Raw genomic sequence first — 27,537 nt, forward strand, 5'->3', positions numbered from 1 at the left:
AGTGTCTCCCTAGAGTTCAGTAGGGGAAGGCTCAGCGCAGAGGATTGAAGTTGAAATCTGTGGTTTCATGTAAGGTGCATCATTTATGAGGGGGGTTCTGTGTATTCTGGGTGATTCTGATGACTCTTTTTTCCCCTAGTAATAAATTGTGACATGGTTTTGAGCTCCGCTTCCATAGTGGCAAGAAATGGTTTGGGGGCAGGTGAGCCGAGCAATGGAACCCTCTGCCCTGGTCCCATCAAAAGAGGGCTTGGGGGGCTGGGCATGGTGGCTCATACCTATAATCCTAGCACTTTGGGAGGCCAAGACAGGAGGATTACTTGAGCTCAGGAGTTTGAGACAAATCTGGGCAACATGGCAGAACCCCGGCTCTGCAAAAAAATCAAATACAAAAATTAGCTGGGTGTGGTGGCACATGCCTGTGGTCCTAGCTACTCAGGAAGCTAAGTGAGAGTATGGTTTGAGGCCTGGAGGTCAAGGCTGCAATGAACTATCATCATGATCCTTCCCCTGCACTCCAGCCTGGGCAATAGTGCAAGACCCTATCCTTTAAAAAAAAAAAAAGGAAGAAGATGAGGGCTTGGGCCCTGCTTCTCAGACATGGGGACCTTCAGACATTCTGCAGGTCATGTCCAGGCATAATTGTGGATCTGACTTCACTTAGAAAAATTAAATTTCTTCTTCCTTCACACTAGAGCTATACATATTTTTCGTTTTTTAACTCTAAAGACAGAACACACATTTTCGTTGTCTTTTAAGATGAAGACTGTAGCGCAGGGGTTCTTTTAGACAGGGAGCACAGGCATCGGCACTGGGGTGTGAATGACCCCACTGTGCAGGCGGCTCCCGAAAGACTGGCAGCCAGCCCTGTCTCAGAGCTGAGCCCTCTGGAGGGGTCAAACCTGAACACTAAATCAGAGGTGGATCAGGCTGGGCTTCTGGGGCTCAGGTATTATTTCTGTAAATAGCCCACATTTACATTTTTTGCCTGTATAACTGCTTTGGGGTTTTCAGACATGCTCATGTTCCTTTTTCCTCAGTCCAGACCCTTCACTGGCTTCCAGTTATCTGACCCCCCATCCCCCACCCCCACATCCTCTCCCATTAATTAGGTGAGTCTCCTCTTGGCTCAGGGGCACACCTTTCTCATTCCCAAAGCATCTCTGCTTCATCCCTGACCACGCACCTCAGCTTATGCAAGCCCCTTCCCACCTGGAAGAGTTAGACTGGACTCCAGAATGCTTCGGATAGTCCCTGGCCAGCTCCACAGAGGCCTCTACTAGCCCACACCACTTCTAGAAAGGCTGGCCGGTGTCGTTTCCTCCTCCTCCTCCAGTTGCCTGCATCACACGGCTCGGCATCTCACAGTTCCCTGTCATTGCTGCATGTATTTCTGTTTGATCTTGCTGACTAGATGTGCTGCTTATTGACGACAGAGATCCTCATGTTTTCCTTTTTCTCCTTTAAAGCCTCAAAACAGGCTAGTCACACAGAAATAGCAATGATGATTATGTTACATCACCGTTCATCAAAATTGAGCAAGTACTTTCAAACATGTCATCTCATTCCATGCTCACAGTTAAGTGTTCAGTGGAAAACGTGTGGCCCCAAGATGGTAAAGAACTCTGAATTCCAGGTGGCTGGCATGTGTTAGGCACCCAGAAAGTGTTTATTAGATGCATAAAGTGAGTTAGTTTAATGCATAGGGCTGGACATCATCTGTTTATTCATCTCTCCTTCCATCCGTTCATCCATCCAGCAGAGACGTATGCATTTATTAGGTATGAGGTACTGTTCAAAGGCTTTACAAATAACTCCCTTAATTCTTTTTTTTTTTTGAGACAGTCTGACTCTGTCACCCAGGCTGGAGTACAATGGTACAATCTCAGCTCACTACAACCTCCACCTCCCAGGTGCAAGCAGTTCTCCCACCTCAGCCTCCCAAGTAGCTGGGACTGCAAACACGTGCCACCACACCTGACTAATTTTTTGTATTTTTAGTAGCGATGGGGTTCAGCATGTCGTCAGGCTGGTTTCGAACTCCTGACTTCAGGTGATCCTACTGCCTTGACCTCCCAAAGTGCTAGTATTACAGGCATGAGCCACTGCACCCGGCCAACTCCTTTAATTCTTTTTTTTTTTTTTTTTTTTTGAGACGGAGTTTCGCTCTTGTTACCGAGGCTGGAGTGCAATGGTGTGATCTCGGCTCACCGCAACCCCTGCCTCCTGGGCTCAGGCAATTCTCCTGCCTCAGCCTCCTTAGTAGCTGGGATTACAGGCACGCGCCACCGTGCCCAGCTAATTCTTTGTATTTTTAATAGTGATGGGGTTTCACCATGTTGACCAGGATGGTCTTGATCTCTTGACCTCATGATCCACCTGCCTCGGCCTCCCAAAGTGCTGGGATTACAGGCGTGAGCCACCGCGCCCGGCCCAACTCCTTTAATTCTAATAATATCTCTGTGAGTCAGCTACTATTAGCCCAGGTTTAAGTTGAGGAAACTGAGATCGAGGAGGTCCAATCCCTTGCCCAAGGTCATATATACATCTAGCAAGTATCAGGGCTAGGATCTTTCTCCACCCAAGCAGGCAAGCTATCATCGTGTAAACGATCACGAGGCTCCCAGCCATAAAGCCTTTCATCAGGGGGCCAAGCGTGTGCCTCGAGGGGCTGTTGGGTAGGTGGGTGCCCATCCAGGTGGCCCTGCCACCTTCCCGTGCAGCTTCTCTAGGCTCCTGACCAGCAGCTGGTGAATGAGGACTTCCCAGGGCATGTGGGTGGGGAACTCGCCTGGCAGAGGCCCCTCCAGTCAGAAACGGCCTAAGCAGTCTGAGGGAGATGTGTGAACTTTGGCCGGCATCCAGCACACTTGCACTGTGGACGCTGACTTAGGGAACATGTGGAGGCCGCCCCGGAGATCCCAGCACCACCATCCCTCCCTTGCTTTGAAGTGGGCGCTTAAGCAGTGTGGCTTATTCTGGTGATCATGAGAGTGGTGTGAAATAGACCTACAGAGTGAGGTTATTTGAGTGTCTTCAGAATGCTCAGGAATAGAGTGGCGGCTGCTCTTGGACCAGTATCAAACTTAGTTTTGGTGTCAGAGTAATTTTGAAGGGGAAATTTCATTAGAATGCAGTTCGGTATTGTTAGATATGAATGATGAGTTTAGGCTGAGCAATACACTTTTTGATATTAATTTTTAATACAGCTTCTTGGGAAGTCAGAGCTTCTATTTAATGAAGAATTGACGATTCGTCAATTCAGCTCCTGCCTCAGAGCTGGCCTTGGTGTTTGCACTCTCATGTCAGATTTTTGACAAGGTATTTTCTGCTTGTAAATGTGTTATCTTTGTAATTTTGGTGACTTTCTGAGTGTCTTACTTTTCTCGGTGGTCATGGTGGTTATGTGTGCTTTTTTGTCGTTACCATCCCAAGAAGCAGGGTTATAAATGGAAAATTATTCCCTCCTTGGTCTGGCTCGCAAGTGCACGAGGGCTCTTTGTGCGGTTGGTTTCATCGTCAGGGTATGGAGAAAGGCCTTTTTCAAGATTATGAAAATAGTTTTCTGTGTGTCAGAACAGATTTATCAGTTCACTTTAGGGTCGGTTTTGTGAACTAGACCATTTAGAGGAGGATATTTTACCTTTTATCAGAGTGGAAGCTGACAGTCTATTTGCAGGTAGCTCTGTGGAATGTTTCACCTGGGTCTCTCAGTGTAAATCTAGCTGCCAAATAAAGTAAAAATGGGCGTTAAACCAGCGATATTTCCCAGGATTTTACTATCACCCACCCCCAGCCCCAACAATGCTGTTCTATTTCAATGCAGGGTTTCAATTATTAATTGGGATATTTAATAAAATCCTTCGCTTGCAGTTACTTTTAAAAGGCCTTTTGAGTTTATTTGGGTCCGGTTTTTGCCAGTGGGTTGGGTAGAATTCAATCTGAATGTCCTTCATGGGCAGAGCAGATGTTTTGTTTCCAGTTGAAGAATAATATTAATAATTATTATTAAAATAAATGCAATTATTATCATCATCATCATTATTTCAGCTGTAATTTTCTGGGCATCTTGTGCCAGGCATTGTGTAAACATTTTGTACACACACACACACACACACACACACACACACACAGATAGATACATAGTTTTAATCTTTATAACCACGTTGTGAGGTGAATAATTGTGTCCTCATTTTAAGAGTGAGAAGACTGAAGCTTGGACAGATCATGACTTATCTAAGGGCAGAGAGTTAGGAGGGCCTGTGATGGGAGGAGAGGTCTCACCATAACACCCTGCCTGCCTCCAAGGAGCCTCAGGGCCTCCTGATTGAACACTGACCCTCTGCTATGAGCTCAACCTTGCATGGAACCAAAAATCACCATCCAGCCCGTAGCCCACATTCCACCCCCTCCTCAGTCATGGCTGTATTTTGCTAAACAAATTTTTTTCCACAGCTTTTGAAATGGATTGGGGAGAGAGGAGACAAGTGTTGCCTTTGGCTCTTTGTTAGAGGATGTGCTGTGTTCAGTCCAGACTGCAGCTTGCCCTGTGCTTTCATGCACACAGCCCTTTATGAATCTGACTTTGGCAGTCCCAGGACTCTTGAATTTTTGAAAAGCAGATATTTTAGTAGGCTGGAAGAAGATGAAAAGCTAGCAGTGCCCATATGTTCCTTGTTTTTAAAAGTAAGGTCAGCGAGGTTTAGAGACTCTTTAAATATTTCAGTTTATAAGATTAGACTAGATCATCTGGAATGGAAGTGTGGTGCCCCTCGTCCCAGACTTGGCTTTTTTCTTCGTTTCTTTTATATGCGAGGTAGGTGTTTTGGCATTGCAAGGTTCAAGTGTAATAAAACTTAAATGTAGTGAATAAATACCATGATTTGGAGTGTTGCTGCAACTATGAAAGTTAGTTTCCTTTCTTCATCTTTTTTTTTTATGAAGTAATCAGTGACTTGAAAAACAGCAGATTGGTACAAGGAAACTGAAAACGCCCATGCTTTAAAGGAGTATGACATTTTTGACATTTTTCTACGGAAGCATTTTCTTCACTCATTTAAATCTTCCTAGGCTGAGATCAGGCATTCATCCTGAAATGTACACTTGAGTAGTTTGAAATTCAACAGAAGTGTGTATTTTTAGTTAAGACATTTTCTCTTGGATTATCAGTGGTTAGTGATGTAGTGGTGGCTTTACTTGCCCTTAAGATATTTACAGAAGCCAAGGATCTGAGCAAATATCTAGCCCAACCCCAAATTGGGACCAGGTCTCACTTCTTGATACAGCACACCTAACATTTTATGCCTCTAACCCAGAAAGCATCCTTACGGCCAGGATGTGCCCATGGTCAGCAACAGTAACTGCTGGGAGACACATCAGGGAGAGGTGGTTGTGGTCACTGCCTTGTACAACAGCCAAATGCCTAAAGCAGGGGGGACTCTGCCCTCCTCCCAGTGCACAATGAGTGGGAACTCTGTATGCTGGCTGGCATTTCCCGTCATGTTCAATGGCACACGTTCACTCTTCATACTTCTTCAATTCTAAATTTCAGAAGTAATTTGTCACTTTAGAGGAGGCTGTCATTAATAACCATTATTTGGAACTGTCGAGTCTTCCTCTCTGTGTGTGAGTGCATGAGTTAAGCATCCCCAAAATTGGCCTTGTTGGTGGCAAGCAGTGCCCCCACATTGACAGATCGAGACTACCCCACCCCCACCCTCTCCCTCACAACTGAGTTCTTGCCCGTCTGCCTTTAATCACCGCGAGGGGGGCGACAGGGAATGGCTACAGCATGTCCTCCTGGAATTCATTAGCGTTATTACCAGAGACCGTGTTGTAAATTGAGATTTTTTTTTCTTTAACTGCTAGGAAAAAATTTCTCCTTAACTATTTCATTTTATTGTACTTAAAAAAAAAAAAAAGAAAGATTTTTCTCATCAAACTTTTGGAGCAGAATAGTTCAGAAATCCTGACTTCAGATCCCACCGGGTGTGGACTCTGAGTTATAAATGAAGCTGAAATCACATCTGGTTACCCTTGAGCTCTAGGGTGAAGGCCAAGGAAGAACCCCCAAACCTTCAGATGGGTGGTTAAGAAAAAGAATTGCCATTCAATGTATGTTACTGCGCATTGTTATTCTTTAACATTAAAATTCCACTAAAGTACTAATAATTACTGTTAATATCTTTCGGTAGAAACTTACAGTAAAGGAGCAGTAGTGGAAACAGTGTTTAAGGGCAAGCCGCCGGCATGATAAGAATGCAAATAAGCGTTATTAGCCTAATGATTTTGCCGTCGCCATGGTTGTGCCGCAGCAGTGTTGTGAATATGTCATCCGGCACCCGTGAATTTGGAAAGTGTGTCAAAACACAACTTCAATTAGTTTGCTCTAATTATGGCTCTGGAGAGTTTGTAACTACATCACTCCTCATTAAAAGAGATTTTCTTATATGGATTAATGTAATATACAAAGGAAAGTTTCAAAGTTTCTGACGCCATTCGCTGCCCCCACGAATGAGCCAGGGGCAGGCCTGCTGGATCCAGATCCAGGTCTGTGTCTGCAGCGGGCCCAGGCAGGGGGCTGGGACAGCTCTCTCCTTCTGCTTGGTGATCCACGTCCTGCTCAGAGCAGCCACTGCAAATGGAGCCTTGACGATTTCCACAAGAGGGTAATTGAACCCGTTGCAGGCTTTTAAGGAGAAATGGCTAACCTGAAATAATCAAGATGTCCCTCCTTCTCTGCTTCTCGATGGAGGCTGGAAGCAGAAAGGTCTCTGGACCCACTGTGGTCCAGTACCATGTGCGCAGTCAGCCCTTGGCCCTGTCCTGAGTCCTTGGGGGAGATCATGTGGGAAAATGTGTTATTTTTGGTCATGTAGAATCATATGGTCTTTATGAAATGTCTGTAAAAGTCTTTTCAGATAGCGAAGGCATACATTAAGGAAACGCAATCTCCAAGTTGATACGTAGTTCTAAATGCTATCATTGCGCCTTGACCATCTTGAAAAGAGGAATGCAAGTTCATGTTTTCTTGTCCTGTTGTGGACTTTCCCCTCCCCGAGGACACCTGTCCCTCAGCGCTCACCTTCTCAAGGCCCATTCTGCAGGGTTTGGACAGCCACCTTGTCACCTTGCCTCAAGTCAGCCTTGTGGGACTGTTCCTTGAGCTTTGCTGCCCCCACCTCCACCATTCTGCTAAGCCCCTGGCCACAGAGGCTTCGTGACTTCCACTGAGGGGGCCCAGTGATGCATTTTGAACCCAAGAGTTAAATTTTAGAATGCTGGCTGAGGAGGCCTGGGTTTTGGTTTTCCTCTGATTTAGCCACACGGTGCAGATGATCCAAAATACAGCTTTGAAGACATTTTTGTGGGCCTTTGCGTGTTCTCTTTGTCATCACTTATGTCATTACATAACGTGTGTGTGTGTGTGTGTGTGTGTGTGTGTGTGATGTGTGCGCCCGCGCATGCGCATGAGTCCCTTGGGTCTTCTTTATGCCGAGTGGCACTGCCTGTGAGTGCAGGCAGTGTTACTTTGAGTGAGTTTTATCACTCTCTGAGCCTATTTCTTCCTCTGTGAAATGGGGATAAAAATGCCTCCTTTGCAGGATTTGTCATAAGAATTAAATGTGGGGACACAGAAGGCACCACCCTGGTGCCTGGTGAGCACCCGTGCATGCTGGCTTTCTACGTCCAGGGTTCATTGCAGAACTGAGCCTGAGCATGAGCAGGGCATCCCCTTAGACCTTTCATTTGCCACCACATGGCTCCCGTCTGCTGCAGCTGCAACTCCAGTCACCATCACCCCCTCTAGCCCTCACAGCATCAGAGACCAGGCACAAGCATCCTCCCCTGTGGAGCTGGGACTAGAATGGCTGTGCTCACAGGTGAGCAGCTGGGAAGGGGTTAAGATAGTAATTGTGTAAGTCTTCCAGGCTTTCCCCCAGTTCTGCGGTAATTTGATGAAGAACTTCACCCTAATTAAATATTCAAATTAGGAATAAGTGTCAATATGGCTTCCCATTGCCTGGAATGATGATTAATTGTATTCAAAACTCCAGTGGCCCACTGTAATCTAAGCCTAACCGTTGTTCTTGATTATTTCTGTACCACACTTGCCATGTTTTTGTTTTAAGATTTAAACTAGTAATTGATTTGCCATATGCCATGGAGCTGCATGTACTTTACAGCTATGCGTTTAGGAACTTGGGGAGTTTGGAATTGTGATTTCCTTCATCTTCCAGTGGCAGCTTTTTTTTCCCCTTTGTCCGATGCAGAGTGATTTGGTTGGGTGTGTGTGTGTCTGTGTGTGTGCACTCGCACGTGTGTGTGTGTGTGTTGCCCATGAGGAAAACCCATTCTACAGTCAAGCTGGTAGGTTGGAGTTATATTGATCACTGCAAATGGGCTTCCTGAATGGAAAATGAACAGGTCTGTGTTTGCACTTACTTCCTGCTCTGCATCGTCTCAGTAAAGCAACATGGCATGGTGGAAAGAGCACGAACGCACAACCCAGCCCAGCCATTTTCTTTAGCTTCGTGACTTTGGGTGAGTTACTTAACCTCTCTGAACCACTTTTCCCCATGTATAGGGTACTACCTCCCTTGCTGGGTGGTTTAGATTAGAAATGGGTATGAAGCATGAGGAACAGGGCAGGTGGCTAGCGAGTAGTAACTGCCATAGTCCTAAATAATTACAGGAGCAAAAATTACAGGGACAAAGCCTTCACACTGGCTTCCCCTGGAAAGCCACTCCCAGCCATGCAAGTCAAATCCCATCTCCTACCTCTCTGACTCCTGGGACCTCTGTTGCCCATCCTTGGCTTTGTGACATCTCTTGGGCCATTGTCGAGATTCTTGAATTACTATTTCATTGCTCAGGCCTTTTCTCCCCTGGCACAGTCTTTGCTCTTCGCAGGTGGGACCCTGGCTCCCGTGCCCTGGATACCTCCCAGGGCCTAATGAAGTGCCTGGCATGTATTAGACTCTCAACAGATGTTTGTTGTTTTGGTTATTTCTTTTTCATGCCACTGTTTTAACATTGTAGCATATAACCATATTGTCCTTTATGGTCTATCTTTTGATATTCCGAGCTTTTTACTTTGTGATGTAGGAGATTTATGTTTGTGCTTTAGTTGACTTATAGATAAATTCCTAAAGGGGAAGATACAAGTTTCATTTGGTTTTGTAAACTGTGTTGGTGCCAGGCAGTGCCTACCACACAGTAGGAGCACAAGAAAAAAAGCATGCTGAGTCAGTCACCACATCCTAGTTATAGCAGCCTGTGTGCCTGTTGATACCGGTCCAGCTCCCCTAGGATGGGGTTGTGTTCATTGGGTAATATTTGGAATTAAGTTTTAGGTCTAGGCATAGAAAGTTTATAATATAGTGAATATAACTGAAGAGGATATAGGTCTGTTTTAAGTTTTGCAAAACCTTACTTGTCTTGGCTGGTGTCAATTACTAAATGAAACAAAAAAGCGACTCATCAGACTGTGAGAAATGATAGTAAACTTTGCACATGGTGGTTTCTCTCCGAGGTTGGCTACAAAATCAATGAGAAAAGAAAAATCACCACAACTGAAAATATTTTAGAGCCTAGAGTGATTAAAAGTTGACTTTCTCGTTTAGTGGAACCAAGTTACAAAAAAGAATTACAGTATCTCCTCACATCTCTGGGTCTTCACAGGTCTCGTAATTCAGAGCCCCACTTGGGAAACACAGGGATGTGGAGCAGGAATCCTGGCTGTGAAGTCATTGAGGAGGATTCGAGTGGTAGTCCGGCCCTTCCAGCTGAAAATGATTCATTTTAATTACCTTCCAGGGCGATCCAATACCTGAGCATATGGTCTTTAAAAAATAAGGTTCCCCAAACTGTCAGCAAGTGTGGGCAATGGTCAGGGACCTCTTTCTAACACCGTTGACCAGCCTTGGAGAGCGGGCACTCTAGAAGGTGCTTATTAAAATGCCAGCAGGTGCAGCAAAGGTCCCCTTCCCTGTGACTCCCACACCCTGCTTGTGCCAGGTGTTTTATAAGAGCCTTTTTCTTCATTAAATGGCATTCATTAAGCACGTCCTTACACCTGGCACAGAAGCTGTGCGTCACAGATGACTTCTTCCCAGTGGTGTTTTGCAGGAATAAAACGGAATTTCATTTAGCCATTTGCTGTGTTCTTCTTCCCCTTCCTACCTTAACTGGATTTTTGTTGCTTTTCATATTTCCTCTGAAGCCCTCACAGTCCATTCCTTTCCTTTGTACGTGACCTCTGGTCTTTGTCCACCAGCAGAGACATTATATAGAAAACAAGATGTCCCTTCAGCACCAGGCACCACACTGGATGCTCTCCTACTTGTGTCTCTTCTACTCTCCCAACCACATTGAGAAGCATTCTAGTTTTTGGCATCTTTTTTTCTGATAAAAAGAAAAATAATTTCTCACTGAAAAAAATTAACACTTAAAAAATATGGAAAAGCAGTGGGAAAAATCCACACTCCCACCTTAGAGGCTTCTGTCATCAGTACCATGAGGCCCTTCTGCCCGTCGGTCACCTCTGTGAGTTACTCCCTCTGGGCCTTTGTGATACTGTAGCTTAGCTGTGTGTGTCCATGGAAAAAGACTGTCTTGTGGGATTATTTATAATACATCATTCTGCAACTTTGTTTTTGCTTGGCTGGTTTTTTGGGTTTGTTTTACTTAACAGCCATGTCTTTGGGAGTTGGCTATTTTTACAGAAAAACCTCTGGCTCTCTTCATCTATTCATTCCATCCTACTTTCGTATTATATGAAAATTCCACATTTTATTACCCTCCTCTTATGGATGGTCATTGGGCTGCTCCCAGTTCATTGCCGTGACAAATGCTGCCTCACAGCCCCAGTTCCTGTCCTTTCCTTTCACAGCTGAGATCATACTTTATATACGGATCCCAAGCACCTCACTCCAACCCTCTTCCCAAAACCTGTAAACATCATTTTATGTCTGCATAATATTCTGAGTCAGACATTGTAACATTATTTCCAGTTTTTGAGTAGAGTATCATAATTAGGAGCCTGAATTGTGTAATTTGCCCCATCAGCATTCAAATCCAAGCTCCTGCACACTTGGTGTTCAAGTCCAAGCTGTATCCAGCTGAGAAGCAAGCTGTGGAGCCTCTCTATGAGACACCTGTGGAGTAGGGGTGCTCTCAGCACCTCACTCTGGGGTGGGGTTGGGGATTATAAGATGCATATGACAGGTACACACTGTAAACAAGCCAACTGATGCTATTTTTACGTTTTCTTAAACAGGTCATTTCCCACATTTCAGGTTATTTCCTCAAATTTCAAAAAGGGAGGAGTAAATGCTGGTCCTTTTGTCTCATGACTTACCCATTCTTTGGTATTAAATTGAGTCATCTGGAGTATATGATTATGCATTTCCCCTAGAGAGAGTGACGTGAATAATCTTTTGTTGTTGTCTTCCTGCACAAAACACAACTTGAAGTAGTAAAAAATTTCTGAATCACAACTTTTTTCACCTTCAAAACTCTGTGGCTGCATCATCTTCCAGCATTTAATATGGCAGAGGAAAAGTCTGAAGTCACCATCAGTATTTCCCAGGATGAATCCTCTTTCCATTGTATTTTCTGGAATACTGTGAACACCATTGGCTTTTATCTTTAGGTCCTTTTTTAAAAAAAATCAGGAAAGTATTTTCACCTTTATTGAAGTGTAATCAACATACAATAAACTGCACATGTTTAAATAATGCACTTTGATGAATTTTGACACAGACATTCACCTGAGAAACCATCACCAAAATTAAGATCGTGAATCTACGCACCACCCCCAAAAGTTCCTTTGTGTGCCCCCAACCCCCGCCCCATTCAGGCAACCACCGGCCTGCTTTCTGTCTCTGTAGATGAGTTTGCATTTTCTTTTCTTTTCTTTCTTTTTTAGAGGGAGTTTTGCTCTCATTGCCCAGGCTGGAATGCAATGGCATGATCTCAGCTCACTACAACCTCCGCCTCCTGGGTTAAGCAATTCTCCTGCCTCAGACTCCTGAGTAGCTGGGATTACAGGTGCCCACCACCACACCTGGCTAATTTTTGTATTTTACACCACATTGGCTAGGCTGGTCTCAAACTCCTGGCCCCAGGTGATCCCCCCACCTCAGCCTCCCAAAGTGCTGGGATTACAGGCATGAGCCTCCATGCCTGGTCTGAGTTTGCATTTTCTAGAATTTTGTATAAATGGAATCATACCAAAGTACTATTCCCACCTTGCTCATTTTTTTCAGCAGCAGCATCTTGAGATGTACCCATCCTGCCTGTATCAATAGTTTGTTCCTTTTTTATTGCTAACATCCATCTCATAAGATATACCATGATTTGTTTACCCAGTCACCTGTTATTGGACAGCTGGCTTGTTTTTAGTTTTTGACTATTACAAATGAAACTTCTCAGGACGTTTGTATACAAACGTTTGTGCAGACATATGCTTTCATTTCTCTTCAGTAACAATCTGGAAGGGTAATGGCTGGGTTATATGATAGGGTATGTTTAACTTTTTTAAAAACTGCAGACTGTTTTCTGAAGTGGTTATACCGTTTTCCCTCCTACCAACAGAGCGTAAGAGTTCCAGCTGCTCCCCATCTCCACATTCTTGCCAGTGGTAGATACTGTCAGTTGACTTGATTTTTGCATTCTAGAAGACATATAGTAGTATCTTGTTGTACTTTTAATTTGCATCTCCCTAGTGACTAATGTTATTGAACATCTTTTCATGCACTGATTTACTGATTAGATTTTCTTCAGCGAAGTGTCCATTGAAATTGGCCATTTTAAAATTGGGTTGTCTTCTATTAAGTTGTAAGAATTCTGTATATATCCTAGATATTAGTTGGGCATGTTTTACAGATATTTTCTGCAGGTCTGTGGTTTGCCTTTTATTTTTGTATCAGCATCTTGGAGAGCAAGAATCTTAACTGTTGATGAAGTCAAATTCCTTGATTTTTTTTTCCTTGCATATTGTGATGGTTAATACTGAGTGTCAACGTGATTGCATTGAAGGATGCAAAGTGTTGATCCTGGGTGTGTCTGTGAGGGTGTTGTCAAAGGAGATGAACATTTGAGTCGGGGCTGGGAACGGCAGACCTGCCCTTAATCTGGGCGGGCACCCTCAAATCAGCTACCAATTTGGGTAGAATGTAAAGCAGGCAGAAAAATGTGAAAAGACAAGACTGGCCTTGCCTCCCAGCCTACATCTGTCTCCTGTGCTAGATGCTTTCTGCCCTCAGATGCTGGACTCCAAGTTCTTCAGTTTTGGGGCTTATACTGGCTCTCCTTGCTCCTCTACTTGCACACAGCCTATTGTGGGACCTTGTAATCATGTGAGTTAATACTTAATAAACTCCCCTTTATCAATATCCTATTAGTTCTATCCCTCTAGAGAACCCCGACTAATACACATATGTTTGTGCTTTTCTGTATCTTATTTTTTTAAAAGGCAAGTGGCGTTTCAGTATTATTATGAAAATAGCTGTGATCTTGTGGACTCCCTGAAAATTTTGGGTGCCTCTTTTGGGAACCCCATTGAAAACTGCAGCCCTAGAAGGTGGTTTTAATACAACTTTCAGCTCAGAAAAATAAAATGGGAGTTGTAGTTTTGTGTCATAAAGTTTGGTGTGTGTGTGTGTATGTGTGTGTGTAAGGGGTGGGAGAGAAAAGTAGAGGCTGCCTCTGACTCTCATTGCACCTCTGCCTTGCTAATCACAACTCCCTCGACGCTGCCCTTTGACAGTCTGGGAGGACACCAGGCACTGCAGCTGCCTGGGCAGAGCCGTCTTCATTATACGTGGCCACTGGGTTCACAAGATTAATGGTAACATTTTAAAAATTCACACAGACCTGGAATCAGCACTAGAAAATACAGATTTAAATTAACAAGGAAAAAGCAGAATCCCATCAAAGGAAATAAATCGTGCTGGCAACTATTGTCACATAATAAAATGTATTCTATAACTGAAGGGCTTTTATATGGAGCTGTCTGCAGCTTAGTGACCATGTTAATTGAATAAGGTGCCTAAGACTGACTTGGGGGAAAAAATGAAATTCCCCTCAGCATCTATTTAGCTGGAGCCGTCATGGTTGGCAGCGTGTGCCTGCTGACTTATTTGTTACAGAACAGCCAGTACCCCCTGCAGAGAGACATGATCGCCACCAGAAGCAGCAGGGTGAGCCCTGGCTCCTCTGGGAAGTTCTGTGGGCAGGGGGGAGGGGAGGAGAGCATGGTAACACTCCTTGAGGATTTAGGGACTGTTCTTTACAGTTCTTCAGTGACCAAATAGATTTTGGAATAATAATCCATCATTTGAGTCAAGTGGCAGAAATGGTTGTCCTCTGATGGACAGCCCTTGCTCCAGGGGTTCAAGACCTACTGGGGAAGGTGCCAGAAGGCCTTCACCTCCAGGCACAATCCTAAGTAGAGATAGTATCTCCAGCCTTTGAGTCTCCTTCTCCTTATTCTGTCTGGGAGCTTATGAACGCTCCTAAAATCTCAACTTATGCATCTGCCTACAGAATGGTCAACTTTGGGGCCCACTAAAATGACTCCACTGAAACAGCTATCCGTGAGTGTGCCATCCACCATCATGCTCGTGGACATCTTTTTTTTTTTTTTTTTTTTAATCTATATTTATTTATTTTGAGACCGGATTATGAAACTGGCTAATATTTGGGGGGGGTTTTGTTTGTTTTTTTTGGTAGAGACAGGGTTTTACCATGATGCCCAGGCTGGTCTTGAACTCCTGGGTTCAAGCGGCACACCCGCCTCGGTCTCCCAAAGTCCTGGGATTACAGGCATGAGCCACCGCCCCCCGGGTGACCTCTCAGTTTTGTTTGATGCTGTCAAGCACCTACTTGTTCTTATAACTCCCTTAGCTGGGAGCTGCAGAAGAGGTGAGTGTCTGATGCCCGTGGCCTAGTGCAGCTCCTGGTCTCTTCCTTCCTCCCTCCTCCAGGTACAGGGTCATGATCCGGGCCTTCCTTCAGTCTCCTTAGGCAATTCAAGCTGTTCATTCTCATGAACCAGAGGCCTTTGTGTGGGAAAGAAGCCAAAGGGTGTTGGGTTAACTGACCACAATTCCAAGCATAAAAATAAGGATTTTCTGTCTTTTCTCACTGGATGCTATGGTCATAGGCACAGACCTAAAACATCTCTAAAATGTTTCAAAAGACAGCTAAATATTTCATGAAACAGTGGTACCACAACATTTTAGCCAGTCATCCATTGTTTGATGGTTCATCTGATTCTGCTTTTTGGCTTTATAAGCAGTGCTGTGATGAATTTATTGTTTTTTTGAAATTCTTTTTTTTTTTTATCTTTGATGAATTTATTGTTTATATAAAAATATTGTAAATCAGATACAGTTGTATTTTCCAAGCCTTAACGAACCCAGTCATGGGGATGAGTAGGAGAGAAGTGACAAGTCTTCCTGGAAGTTTCCCAAAACTATCCCTACTTACAAGTCAGAGTCAGATCAATAAGTAGTAGGTAATCTTAGAGGGTTTTCCCTAATATTTGTTAAGCGCCCACTGTGTGCTGGGCATTGTTCTCACCACGGGGGTGGTGGTGGGAAGAAAAAGCATGATGGAGATGACATTCTGGTGGCTGGAAAACAAGTCAAGACAGCCTGGTGGAGTGGGAAGGGCTATGCAGGGAGGAGGTGGGTATTGTGAGCATGGCTGGAGGGGATGCCTCATCAAAAGGGTGGCCTGACTGGGAAGGGAGGGGAAGCCAGCCGCTGAGATCTGGGGACAGTGACAAGTGCAAAGACCCTGAGGTGGGAACAAGAGCAGGGGCTGGAGGGACAAAAGCAGCCACTGAGGTTGGCAGAGGTGAGTGCAGGGAGTGTGGACAAGACCGAGACCCGGTCAGAGAGGAGGGATGGGCCGGAGCCAGCAGCCCCTCTCAGCTGTGGGCGGGTTTGGATTTCATTCTAATGCAGAGGAAAGGCGCTATGGGTTTTGATGTGGTACTGCACTGAGGCCTCATGAGCCAGACCCTAAAATAATACCAAGGTGGCAAGAATGTGGGGAGTTGGAATAGGATGGAAGCTTGTGTGCTTGTATGTGGTCACGCATGTCTGGTTCCATGCTCTCAACCCTGCCTGCATGGTGGCCCTCTGTGCCCTGGGAGGCAACACACCCCAGCTAAAGGCTATGTGGCTCCCTGGTGCTGGTGCTGGGATTTGGACCCACATCCAGCAGACTCGGGGGCACTGCCCTAACCTCTACAACTGCTCTGCCTCCCTGGGTGTGCGGTCAGGCCATTGGTCATCCAGCTCCGTATGTTTCACTGTAACCTGTTGGGATCACTGAGCTAGTGAGTGGCAGCTGTATTGCATCCCTGGCATCACTAATTTCAAAAGGGCCTTCAGGAGGGACCCTGTGGCCCTGGTTGAGTAGTCTCATTTTATATACCCGATAGTGAAGATGAATCAGGGTAACTCTACCATAGTCATAACCACCTCCAGAGGACACATGGACTGACCTCTTTATTAATTCCTAGCTTTCTCTTCATCGCCTTCGCCTCTCAGAGCCTCAAATGAGAATAATTACTCTTACCTAAAAAGGTTGCTGAGGGGATGAGGCCGGGTGATGTACTGAGGGCCCCCAGCCCAGGTCCTGGCAAGTGAACTGGAATCTCACCTGAGACCCAGCTGATGGCAGAGCCTTCCTCCTTGTCTCTCATTTTCAGGCTAATCTGACACCAAAGCACCCCTGGGCCACTTCTCCTTCAGCACGAGACTTCTTTGTCCTGTTTAACCACAGGTGATCTGTCCCTGGGGCCCAAACTATTCATTCTCATTAATGGGAAGGCTTGATGTTCCTTCTGTCCTCCTGTCCCCATGTCCCCTGCTTCTTATGTCCAGGAACAAAGGGAGCAGAAATGCAGGAGAAGCTCTTTGCCGTGTAGGGAGGAACCCTTCTCCCTAAAGCTTTCTCTGCCCATGGGACCTTCCCACCTGCTGCTCTCTGAATGCCATCCCATACCCACTCTTGCATCAGCTGCTTTAGCTGGAGTTTTTGGTAACCTGATATCAGTTCAGTAGATCCCTATTGAGCAGTTAATTTGCAAAAGATACAGTCAGCCTGTGACTTGAATCCTCTTTTAATTTCACATTTGCTGTATCAGGCACACATTTTCTATTGTATATGAATGGAAACTTTATTTTTTTTAACCTCTTGTAAATTTCTGGTCGCTGCTGCCGCTGATTTCTTCTTACCCATACCTGTTTTCCTTCATAATGGAGAGGTGGGATTCGGGGTATAAAATAGAGACCCCTGGAGTCTAATTGGGAAAACGCTCACGGGGAGAAATGAAATGATAGAGACTAACAGCGGTTCATGTCAAAAAAGAGACCCAGGGGTTTTAGGGGGCTAACTTCAACACTTGATTTGGTCAACAAATGTCAGTAATTGTCTACCCTGTGACAAAAAAATTGTCCCAGAAAATGAACTACCAAATTGATGAGATTTGGCTCTGCCCTTGAGGAGGTCCCAATCACATTAGGGGGCAGGTTTATATCAGATGACTGAAATGTATTGTGATACCTGGAGTGGGGTGAGAGAAAACTCTCAGGCACCTGATCTGGCCTGGGGCAATCCCAGGAAAGGTTTTGTCACAGAGGGGGTGGTTGGGTGGGGTCTTGAAGTATGAATAGGAGTTTGAAGAGTAGGCAAGGAAGAATGGAGATTCCTAGGAAGAGAGAGTGGCATGGATAAAGAACTAGGCTTGAGAAAAACAAGGCCTGTTCAGAGATTGGCAAGACTTCCACTCTTTCTGGAGGAGAGGGGAAGTAAGTAGTGGCAAGAGGCAGAATCTGGAAGGTGAGCTGGTGTGCCAGGGATGTAGAAGTGTGCAGAGTGAGAAGACAGCTAAGCCAGGACCGTTGCAAACAGCAGCCTTGCAAAGGTTGGAGGTGAGGTGGGAGTGAGGTGGGGGCAGAAAGAAACATCTGCAAGGAGGGAAGAGAACCTGGGGTTGGGGGTGAGTTGCAGAATGAGCCAGACAAAATGTGAGGCCCTGGAGGGACAAGAAAGTGTGGCCCTGGACATCAGTGTTGCATGGGGTAGCTGAAGAGCTGGGCCCCTTGATTTTTCTGTTGTTTATACACTTTTTCGTTGCTGCCATTGCTCATATACTTCTTTTAAGTCCTAAATTTCTCCGAAACTGTCCACGTAGAGGGTCTGTGGCAGGTCATGTTGACAGGAATGAAGGCTCTGCACAAAGTAGGTGGTGAGTAATAGTAGGCTCATGAACAACTGTCATCATTTGCTGCTACCATTCCCATCCACACTGGCATCTTAATTTTATTTCCTCCCACAGACGGGCAAGCTTTTGAAATTGTAATTTGGATCTTGGTACATTTCTGCTTAAAAATCCTTCCAGAGAAAGGCAGAAGCCATGCTGTGTTCCACGTAGCATGGCCCCCAAAACCATCAATGGCCTGGCCCCAACCTCTACCTGGCCTTCTAGGCCTGGCCACCCTGGCTTCCTCCTAAGTCTGGAGGAGGTCAGACTCCCCACAGAGCCTCAGGTGCACACCCCGCCTCCCTGCCGCATCTCTCTGATTTCTGCCTATCCTCAGTTCCCACCTCAATGTTCCTTCCTCCAGGAAGCTGTCCAGGGAGTCTCCTCCTACCCTGCTCTTCATAGCACTTGAGTCTTCCCACTTTCCATAGGAAATGATCACACTTGTAAGCAAGTGTTCAGGTGACTTCATGGATATTTTCATGTCCCCCCTGCCTGTCCTGCCACCACTGAGTCCCTCACAGATCTGTGTTGATGCATATTTGACCACCCAACAGCTCAGCTGGCCCCATTTTCTCCTCTGCCTCCTGGCCAGCCTCTTTGCCATCATCCATGTCCACCTGGCTCCCAAAGTTCTGCTAAGGCCCCCGCCTCCTCTCAGAGCCTCCCTGAATGCTTCTAGCCCCTGGAGTATTCACTGCACTGCACAACTCACTCTGCATCCTTAGTTAGCTTGCATGCACCTTTTTAGGGCTGTTAAAGGCTTAGAAATCTTAATCTGGCAGCCATGGAGCAGAATACGTTCTTGGCTCCTGGAAATTCCCTCATTGGTACAGTGAGTGAAATAACAGCACCCACCCCGGGTCCTTTTAGTCACAAACACAAGGCCCTTTGCTTAAAAGGGCCCCACCATGGGTTAATGCTCTGTTGTTGCTATCTTGAAATTCTTGATAGCATTTGAATAAGGGCCCCGCGTTTTCAACATGCACTGGGCCCAGCACATTGTGTAGCTGCTCCCATACCTGCTTCAAGGGGCATTGTGAGGAGCCATAGGAAGCTGTGTGACATCTACGTTCTCAGGGTTGGCACCTGGTGACACTCTCAGCAGGGTCACCTGTCATCATTTTAGTTCTGCTCAACCACAACCACAGTCGATAATTTACTCTTCTGTTCGCTCAGCTTCATTAACTAAGTGCTGTGGTCAGAGACATTGATCAACTGCTGAAAACCCTTCTGCAGCTGCTCCTCACCCTCACAGGGTTCCCAGACCCGGCCAGTCTCCAGATTCACCCCTGGAGCTTGTTAAAAATAGATTTCTGGGCTGCACCTGGCCAGGCCCACTGAATAGGACTCCCCAGGGTTAGGGCCTGCAAGTGTGTGTTGGAGCAAGTTCCCAGGTGACTAACGCCTTCATTAATGCCAGGATGGGAGTTTAGAAACCTCCATCCTGGGAGTTTGAACGCAAGCCTCTTGCAGTGGTGTTTGATGTCCTTTCCATCTGGCCCTGCCTGCATTTCTCGCTCCGCTTCTGACGTGTGCCCTAACCCTATGGGGAAGTGCTGGCTCTCTCTGACTCCCTGGTGGGGTGCCTTTCACTCCCATAACACCCTGAGGGGTACTGAAGCCTCGTTCCCTTTAACAGAATATATCGTTCCTTCTTTTCATGATCACCAACACTCAGTTTTTCTTGTTCTCCAATCACGTGTCACATTGCACCTTGATTTGTTTCTGCACCTTTATTCCCTGCAACCTAAGCTGAGGGAGCTCACCTCTATACCCTTAATCAGCAGCAGTAACACACAGAATATTCCGGTTCCCTCCACGCACGCCAGTGAACCCGTGGACACGCTCGCTGTACGTGTGTCTGCTGATTCCCCAAAGCCCAGAGCATACAGTTGGTGCTTGGTTCAGCCTGGCTGGTCTGTGGCTGAGTGTCTGCCATGAGCGCTCACTCTGTGGCTGGCAGACCCAGTGCCTCCACAGCCCTTGGTGCTCACCTTGCCCGTGGAAGGCCCTTCTGGTTGCAGCTCAATCCTGGCCCTGTGGGAACAGCCCCTCCCTGGGGAGCCTTTCCTCCCAGGAGTCTTTTTTTTTTTTTTAGACAGAGTTTTGCTCTGTCACCCAGGCTGGAGTGCAGTGGTGTCATCTCCGCTCACTGCAACCTCAGCCTCCAGGTTCAGGTGATTCTCCCGCCTCAACTTCCCAAGTAGCTGGGATTAGTAGAGATGGGGTTTCACCATGTTGGCCAGGCAGGTGTCAAATTCCCAACCTTTGGTGATCTACCTGCCTCGGCCTCCCAGAGTGCTGGGATTACAGGCGTGAGCCACCACGCCTGGCATTCCCAGGAGTCTTTATGCACAGCAGCCATTCTAGAAGGTCACACATGTGCTGTGTGAAAAAGGCACCCAGTAATTGACCACTACTTTGTAATAAGTGTTCCCTCTAGCAGTCTCTTCCCTTTCAGAAATGACCAGGGGTGCCACAGGTTAGGCTTCTGCACTATTGCAGCACAGTCCCCAATCATCCCACCAAGAGGTTTTGTTGTTGTCTTTTCCCCCAGACCTGTTGGGATTTAAATACTTTTCCTATTTGTTTAATTTTTCTTTTCAGCATTCACTACAGGCAGCTGGTGACCATGCCAAATGGCTTATTTACTTTTGACTAAATGCTCACTTAGGCTGTGTGTTCTTTGTAAGCTTTAATGGCTCACACCTGAGCCATCAGAGACTGTGCTGTATCGGTCTGGAATGTGCTTTCCTGAGCACCTACTGTGTGCGCTGGCTGAGGGGGAACACATGACATAGCAGTTCAGAGCAATGTGTCATTCTGATTTTCAGAGGTCATTAGTCTTCTGGACTCATATGGTAATAATAATTCCCAATACCTTTATTTACCAAGTGCTTCATGTGCGGTGATCCTCAGCAGACCTGTGGCCTAGGAATGGAAGCATTTGTATGGCTCATGGAACAAACCGAGGCTGGTGTTCAGCCCCTGGGTGTTGGTCCGCTGGTGCATTTTACCCAGAGGGCAGAAATCTGGATCAAATTGCCACCCCATACAGTCTCTTGGGCATGTTGTAAGGCTTGGGACACACTTTCTCCCTCGTGGATGTCCTTTCCAGTATGGAAAAAAGGTGGCTGCTGCTGTCCAGAAACTTCCAAATTTCTTAAGAGGACTTCAGCCCAGTGGAGGAATCATGCTTGATTGAGAAGGAGGCGCTGGCCAGAAGCACCTGCTCTGCCTGCTGCTCTGTGCTGCATTTCAGCTGTTGATGGTGTTGGTGCTTCCTGAGTCTTGGGAAATACTCCTTGTAACCTCCTTTCTCTCCTCCGTCTCTTCCACAGGCACATTTCCCTAACGCTTCCTGCCACCTTCCGAGGCAGGAACAGCACCCGGACGGACTACGAGTACCAGCACTCCAATTTATATGCCATATCAGGTATGTAAGGCCACTGCTGCAGCACCACCTCCTTCCACACGGTCTGTCTTCTCATGCGACCTGTCTCCTTACCTCTCTTTTCTTCCTGCCAGGGGCCTGTTCCCTGCAGGGACCAGACCTTCCTTTGTGTCGCCACGGCACGTAGAGAAGGGCCAAATACTCAGCATGTTTTGAAACTAATGATGAAAAACAATGTGTGGATTTCACAGGCTTGAAGGGAGGTTTCCAGAGAATACTTGGCACATTGTTCACCTGCCAGACCCGGGCAGGCTTCCCACGGGGCCTCAGGAGCAGTGCCGAGCTGAGCCCCGGTCAGCTCACCCTCCCATATCCAAGTCTGTCCTCACCTCTCATTTCTCACAGCCAGGTTTGTGGCCAGAGGGTACACTGGCGGTCTCCCCTCACACCCCTGGAGTATGAGTCTGTGGTTTCTGAACTCGGCCTTGAAATTGATAGTGTTACCTTGGCAGGAACTTCATCAGTTCTAGTTTTCCTTTTCACCTTCACCCAGGGAGGGGAAAACTTACAAGCCTTATTACAGAATTGAGATTCATTAGGTGCTTGGCAGTGCAGGTGACTTGCTAAGAGCCGAGAAAACCCACAAACTCGCCTCCGATTATCCTGGGCCGCCAGTCAGGGGTGTTTGTGTATAAGGGGAAAGTGGCAAATTGGTGCCACTTACCAGCACACACCCTTAATGGTGAGTGACATTTTGAACACAGGAACATGGCATTCATTCATGTACCATAATGAATCGGTTATTTAAAAGGTAATCTTTTTTCTAAAAATTGCAACTACAGGTTACTAAATAGATGAAATAGAACAATGGCATAATTCTTGTCAGTATTAGTTTTTCTCGTTATGATCACTCCCTAATAGGTTTGGAAGTATAAGCAAAAGCCAGTTGTTCCACTTCTGGGTGACATTCCTGCTGGGAAGGGGAGGGATGCGGATGTTCTTAAGCCCCCGTCCCTGGCTCCACTCCAGGAGCCAGGCTCTCCAAGGGGACAGGGAATGTGATTGTCTAAGAACAGCATCTCCAGGGAGAATTTCTTTTGTGCTGTGGCTATTTCAGCAGAGTCGACAAGGAGCATAACAAGTGTGGAAAGATGACCTATTTTGTAGAAAAGCTGAATATTTCCCCAGATGCTTAGTGGCACAGAGGTGCAGAACGGGTCTGTGGAATCCAGCAGGGCATCCCTGTTCAGAAAGCACACAAGGGAAGCTCCATCAAAACGGATGACTTCTTTTCTGTAGCTCGCAAATCTTTTTCCAGCCACAGCGTTAGGCTGCACCCACTTTACCTGCTCTCTGATGGCTTTCCCAGCTGTTGGCGTTTCTGCGGGAAAGAGCCACAGAGTGAAATCTCCTGTGGTTTGGCAGGAACACTGCTGTCTGCCTCTGGACCGCGGCTTCCTCGCCCCGCAGCTTTGATGAGGTGTTGTCTGGGTTCATTTCAGCTGTTAGTTTAGCAATACCAAGGTAACAGCCTCAAGACACAGGGGAAGCCATTCAGAAACTTCCTGTTACATTTATGTAAGTGGCAGTCAATTGGATTTTATCTTCCAAACAGAGGCAGTTGAGGCTACAGCCCATGGCAGCAGGCAGTTTCAGGCCTCCTCAGCGGCTGCAAGCACCAAATTGCTCTGCCAGGGTCCAGGACCGCTTTGTTGTGTTGCTGCCAGAAATACCCCGCAGGATCTCCTGGCTTCATAAAGCCTGCAAACTCAGCACTGGGCAACTATGGCGCAACTGGGAAGCCTGCCCGCCCACCCACTGGCAGCCTGCCTGCGAGTCGTTCTGGCTAGAAGGGAGCAGAGACCACCCCCCCCACCCCCGTATGAACAGTATTTGGCACAGAATGGCCTATCTCAGTTTGGTATTGTGAAGTTAGTGTTTCCAATGGTTTCTTCCAAAAACAGTTAAGGGAAAGTGTGCCCCAGGCCCTAGCCCTTGCCCAGTACCGATGCCTTGATAGCTGGAGTTCTGCTGATAATGAAATGAATCATCAAACCGTTCTGCCTCTGAACTGGCCCTGGCATGGGTTCACTGCACACTTCAGAAGCTGAGCCTTTGGTGCAGACCCCTGGCATGCTCTGTGTCCCTCCTGAAGTAATTCGATTACTGCTCCCTTGTGTTCCGTCCCTTCCTAAGGTAAGTAGATTTCAAAACAGTGTAATTAGAAATTTGAAAAACAGCCTACACTTAATGTGTGTGTGTGGTTGTTAAAGTGTATTAACTTTTCAGTGTTTTCTCAGTGGCATACCTGCTAGCAGTCCCTTTTCCTGTACCTTTCACTAAGACAGTTCGCTCCCACCATGCCTGAAAAGGGTGAGTGTGGCTCAGAGTTGCAAGAGACACCAGTGGAGACTGTATGTAGTCCCATCCCTGGCACACAGCGGTGCTTATGATGTGGTTATGGAAGGTTATGGAAGGAAGGAAGCATTTAGCCTCCTGTCTGCCTTGCACAGGAATACCCTCCCAGACCCCTGGGCCAGGTAGTCATCCTGATTTGCTGCTTGAATGCCTTCAGTGTCTGGGGCCATCACTTCCCACCAGCCCACCCATCCCTGTGAGATCCCCCCTCGTTAAGCTGGGCTCTGTCTTCCTGTTCTTTCACATCCACCCAGCAATTTGGGATACTGTGCATTCTGCAAGCCAACATTTGCCGGCTGTTCTACATGGTTCAGTCCATATCTCTCTCTTGCCCACAGAAGTGGGGTGAGGAGCTCTTTCTGACGCAGTGCTGAAATCCTGAGATGCTTGTGTCCTGCGCTCTGCTCTCTTGTAGCCTAATCCAAGAGGCCATGAAGCCAGCATCCATCCTCACACTTGTCCTGCCAGTATCTCCTAGAAAAAACAGATGTGCAAAAAGATTCATCCACAAGGATAAGCACCACCACTTCCCAAAAATAATACTTCAAGACAGGGGTGGGGGGTGGATAGATCTCAAATGTCCCAAACAAAGATGAATGGTCAAATTACAAAATATCTGTACAGTACCTTAACTTTTCAGCCATCCAAAAAGTGATGGCTTAGATTAACAGACATATATGAATATTGTTAAGTGGAAAGAAAAACAGGTAGCAAGCCAGAATGTGAGTGTGATCTCGTTTTTAAAAGTGCATCTAAGCTGGGAGTGGTGGTTCGTGCCTGTAGTCCCAACTGCTTGGGAGACTGAGGAGGGAAGATCCTTGAGACCAGGAGTTCAAGGCTATAAAGCACTATTAAGATGGCCTTTGGTAATACCCATGGACTCCTGCCTGGGTAACACAGAGAGATCTCATCTCTTAAAAATAAAATTAAGTAATTTTTAAAAATTAACAAAAAAATACATGGAAAGGTCTGGAAAGGTCCATGCCTAAGTGTTTACAGTGGTTTTCTTGGGACTTTCTTCTTTTTCTAGCCTCGTTGCAGTTTCTCATTTTCCATAATAGCACATGTTGCTTTTGTAATAAGAAAAGATATAGACCTGGGGCTGGGCATGGTGGCTCACACCTGTAATCCAAGCGCTTTGGGAGGTCAAGGCAGGTGGATCACAAGGTCAGAAGTTAGAGACCAGCCTGACCAACCTGGTGAAACCCCATCTCTACTAAAAATACATAAATTACCCAGGCGTCATGGTGGGTGCCTGTAATCCCAGCTACTCAGGAGCCTGAGGCAGGAGAATCGCTTGAACCCAGGAGGCAGAAGTTGCAGTGGGCTGAGATTGCACCACTGCACTGCAGCCTGGGTGACAGAGCGAGACTCTGTCTAAAAAAAGAAAAAAAAAAAAAAAAATATATATATATATATATATATATATATATAGATAGATAGATAGATATATATATAGATATATATATATATATATCTAGACCTGGTGTGAGTGTGGCGTGTTCTTGGTAAACGCTGCCCGCCTGCAGGGTCGCCACTTTCTCCTGAATGCTCACGAGCCGCCTGACTCATAATAAGCCTTCGAAGTTTACTGTAGATCACTTCCAGACCACAGAACAATAATTTTCTTATTGTCCCTTTTAGAAAATATGATTCCCCCCCTCCCCCGTTATCCAGTGCCCTGAAATTACCTGTTCACTCAAGTTCCTCATAGATCACTGTTTGTAATTCCAGCACCATCCTTTACGTCCTGCTGGCCCTACGGACGTGGATTGAGCAGGCAAGCAGCCGGCTGCCCAAGCCTCCTCCCTGCCTTCCTTGCTCTTCACTTCTCCCGTCACTGTGTCACTCTATAGGGTTTGAAGATGCGTTTCCCTAAAAAGATAAAATGATGGTCACTTGGCTTGGCTCACTCTGTTATCCATCTGGCTTAAGGTCGGTAAACTAAAGTCCATGGCCCAATCACAACCACGGCCTGTTTTGTATGACCTGCAAGCCAAGGATGGTTTTAATATTTTTAAATAGTTGGGCAAAAATAAAAAGAGTAATATTTAGGGACATGTGAAAATTATATGAAAAACTTTAGTGTTTGCAAATTAAGTTACATTGCAACAGAGCCATGCCTCGTCCTTTACAGATGGTTTGTAGCTGCTTTCACATTCCAATGGCAGAGTCAGGTGTGTGCAGCCAGCACCGGATGGCCCACAAATCCTAAATATTTACTCCCTGGCCCTTTACAGAAAACATTTGCCAATCCCTGGTTAGGGTCATCACTCCTAAGTCATGAGTGCTATGCATTCTTACTCTTTCTTGCTCTAAACAAAATATTTAAAAACAACCTTTTTGATGGTTATTACCTTGCTGACTGTAGCTTTCCTGGTGCTGGTCTCACTGGTGTGACTCCTGTAGCTTTCTGCTTTTGGTTTTTTGAACATGCCTTTAAGACCTTACCTCTTTGGAGGGCCCTCTTCCGGGTCATGTTGATTTCTCTAGATTCTACTCCAACCCCACCCCTGAGTTTCCTGGTCAGGAGTCTAGTGGCTGATAGTTTTCTTAAGAACATCTTTCCTGAAAAGCCTTCTGTTTTAGTCCCAAATGGTGGCACCATACCTTTTTTCTCTTGGAATTTTTTTGTATGTGTAGATGTCTGCCCATTCACACATTTCTCTTTCATCTATTCCAGAAGGATTTAAGGTAGCTCCAAAAATAGATATGGTCACATGAAAGTGGAAGTGAAGAAACAGAAGCGAATGGAAATAGGATAGAAAGCAGGCACGGCTGCATGCAGGGGATGTCTAGATTAGGTTCAGAGGCAGAGGCCAGTCCCTCAGGGATAAGAGAGAAGCAAGCCATTTGCTTGGGAAGAACTGAACTATTCTGGAAGAGCTGTTCTTCCTCATAAATAGGGCCCTGTGGGTCTCAGTGCTGACTCCCACATATGAATTCTTAGAAAGCTGAACAAAATGAGCAAAAAATTCTCTACTGCCAAAATGAGTGATTTTGTTTTCTTTATTTCTTTAGTTCTGTACTTTGCCAAATTTTTGCCACCTGAGTGTTAATTCTATGGATACATATTAAAACTAGTAGATAGACAGCACTGGGCATGAATGGGAGCAATATAAATATTTACAACGTGGGGGGGGTGAAGGAGGGCTCCATAAAATGCTGTAAACAACCTAACACTTGATTTTCAATGATTATAACTGTAAGTTTGAAAAGAACAGCTTATATATATCCATGTCTTGGGGGGATATCTACTTGTTTGAAATGAACCTCAAATGTCTGCAAGTTGTGTGAGATGTTTCTTATGACATGTTCTTGTGGTGGCCTCCAGCCCCTAGGCCTCAGGGAATGTCAGGAAAGACAGATCTTCCCTGACCCGCTGCCCAAGTCTGCGGCACACAGCTGTGCCAGGGGCTTCCTGTAAGGAGAG

General features: G+C 46.0%; 1 protein-coding gene and 1 pseudogene across 11 annotated transcripts in view; both read left to right on the forward strand.

Annotated features, from left to right (window-relative positions):
* Positions 1-27,537, forward strand: part of MVB12B (multivesicular body subunit 12B) — a 242,513-nt gene that overhangs the window by 84,061 nt on the left and 130,915 nt on the right. For all 11 annotated transcript variants that reach the window (XR_004729111.3, XM_078327399.1, XM_078327396.1 and 8 more), the window contains exon 7: positions 21,634-21,728. Coding sequence is in view for 10 of the 11 variants with exons in the window: in XM_078327399.1 (XP_078183525.1) it covers positions 21,634-21,728 (95 nt within the window). In the remaining variant the exon portion in view is untranslated. The remainder of the gene's footprint in view (positions 1-21,633; positions 21,729-27,537) is intronic.
* LOC118148368 (small nucleolar RNA SNORD116) lies at positions 27,021-27,103 on the forward strand (annotated as a pseudogene).

This window comes from Callithrix jacchus, chromosome 1 (assembly GCF_049354715.1).
Source record: "Callithrix jacchus isolate 240 chromosome 1, calJac240_pri, whole genome shotgun sequence".
Classification (NCBI taxonomy): domain Eukaryota; kingdom Metazoa; phylum Chordata; class Mammalia; order Primates; family Cebidae; genus Callithrix; species Callithrix jacchus.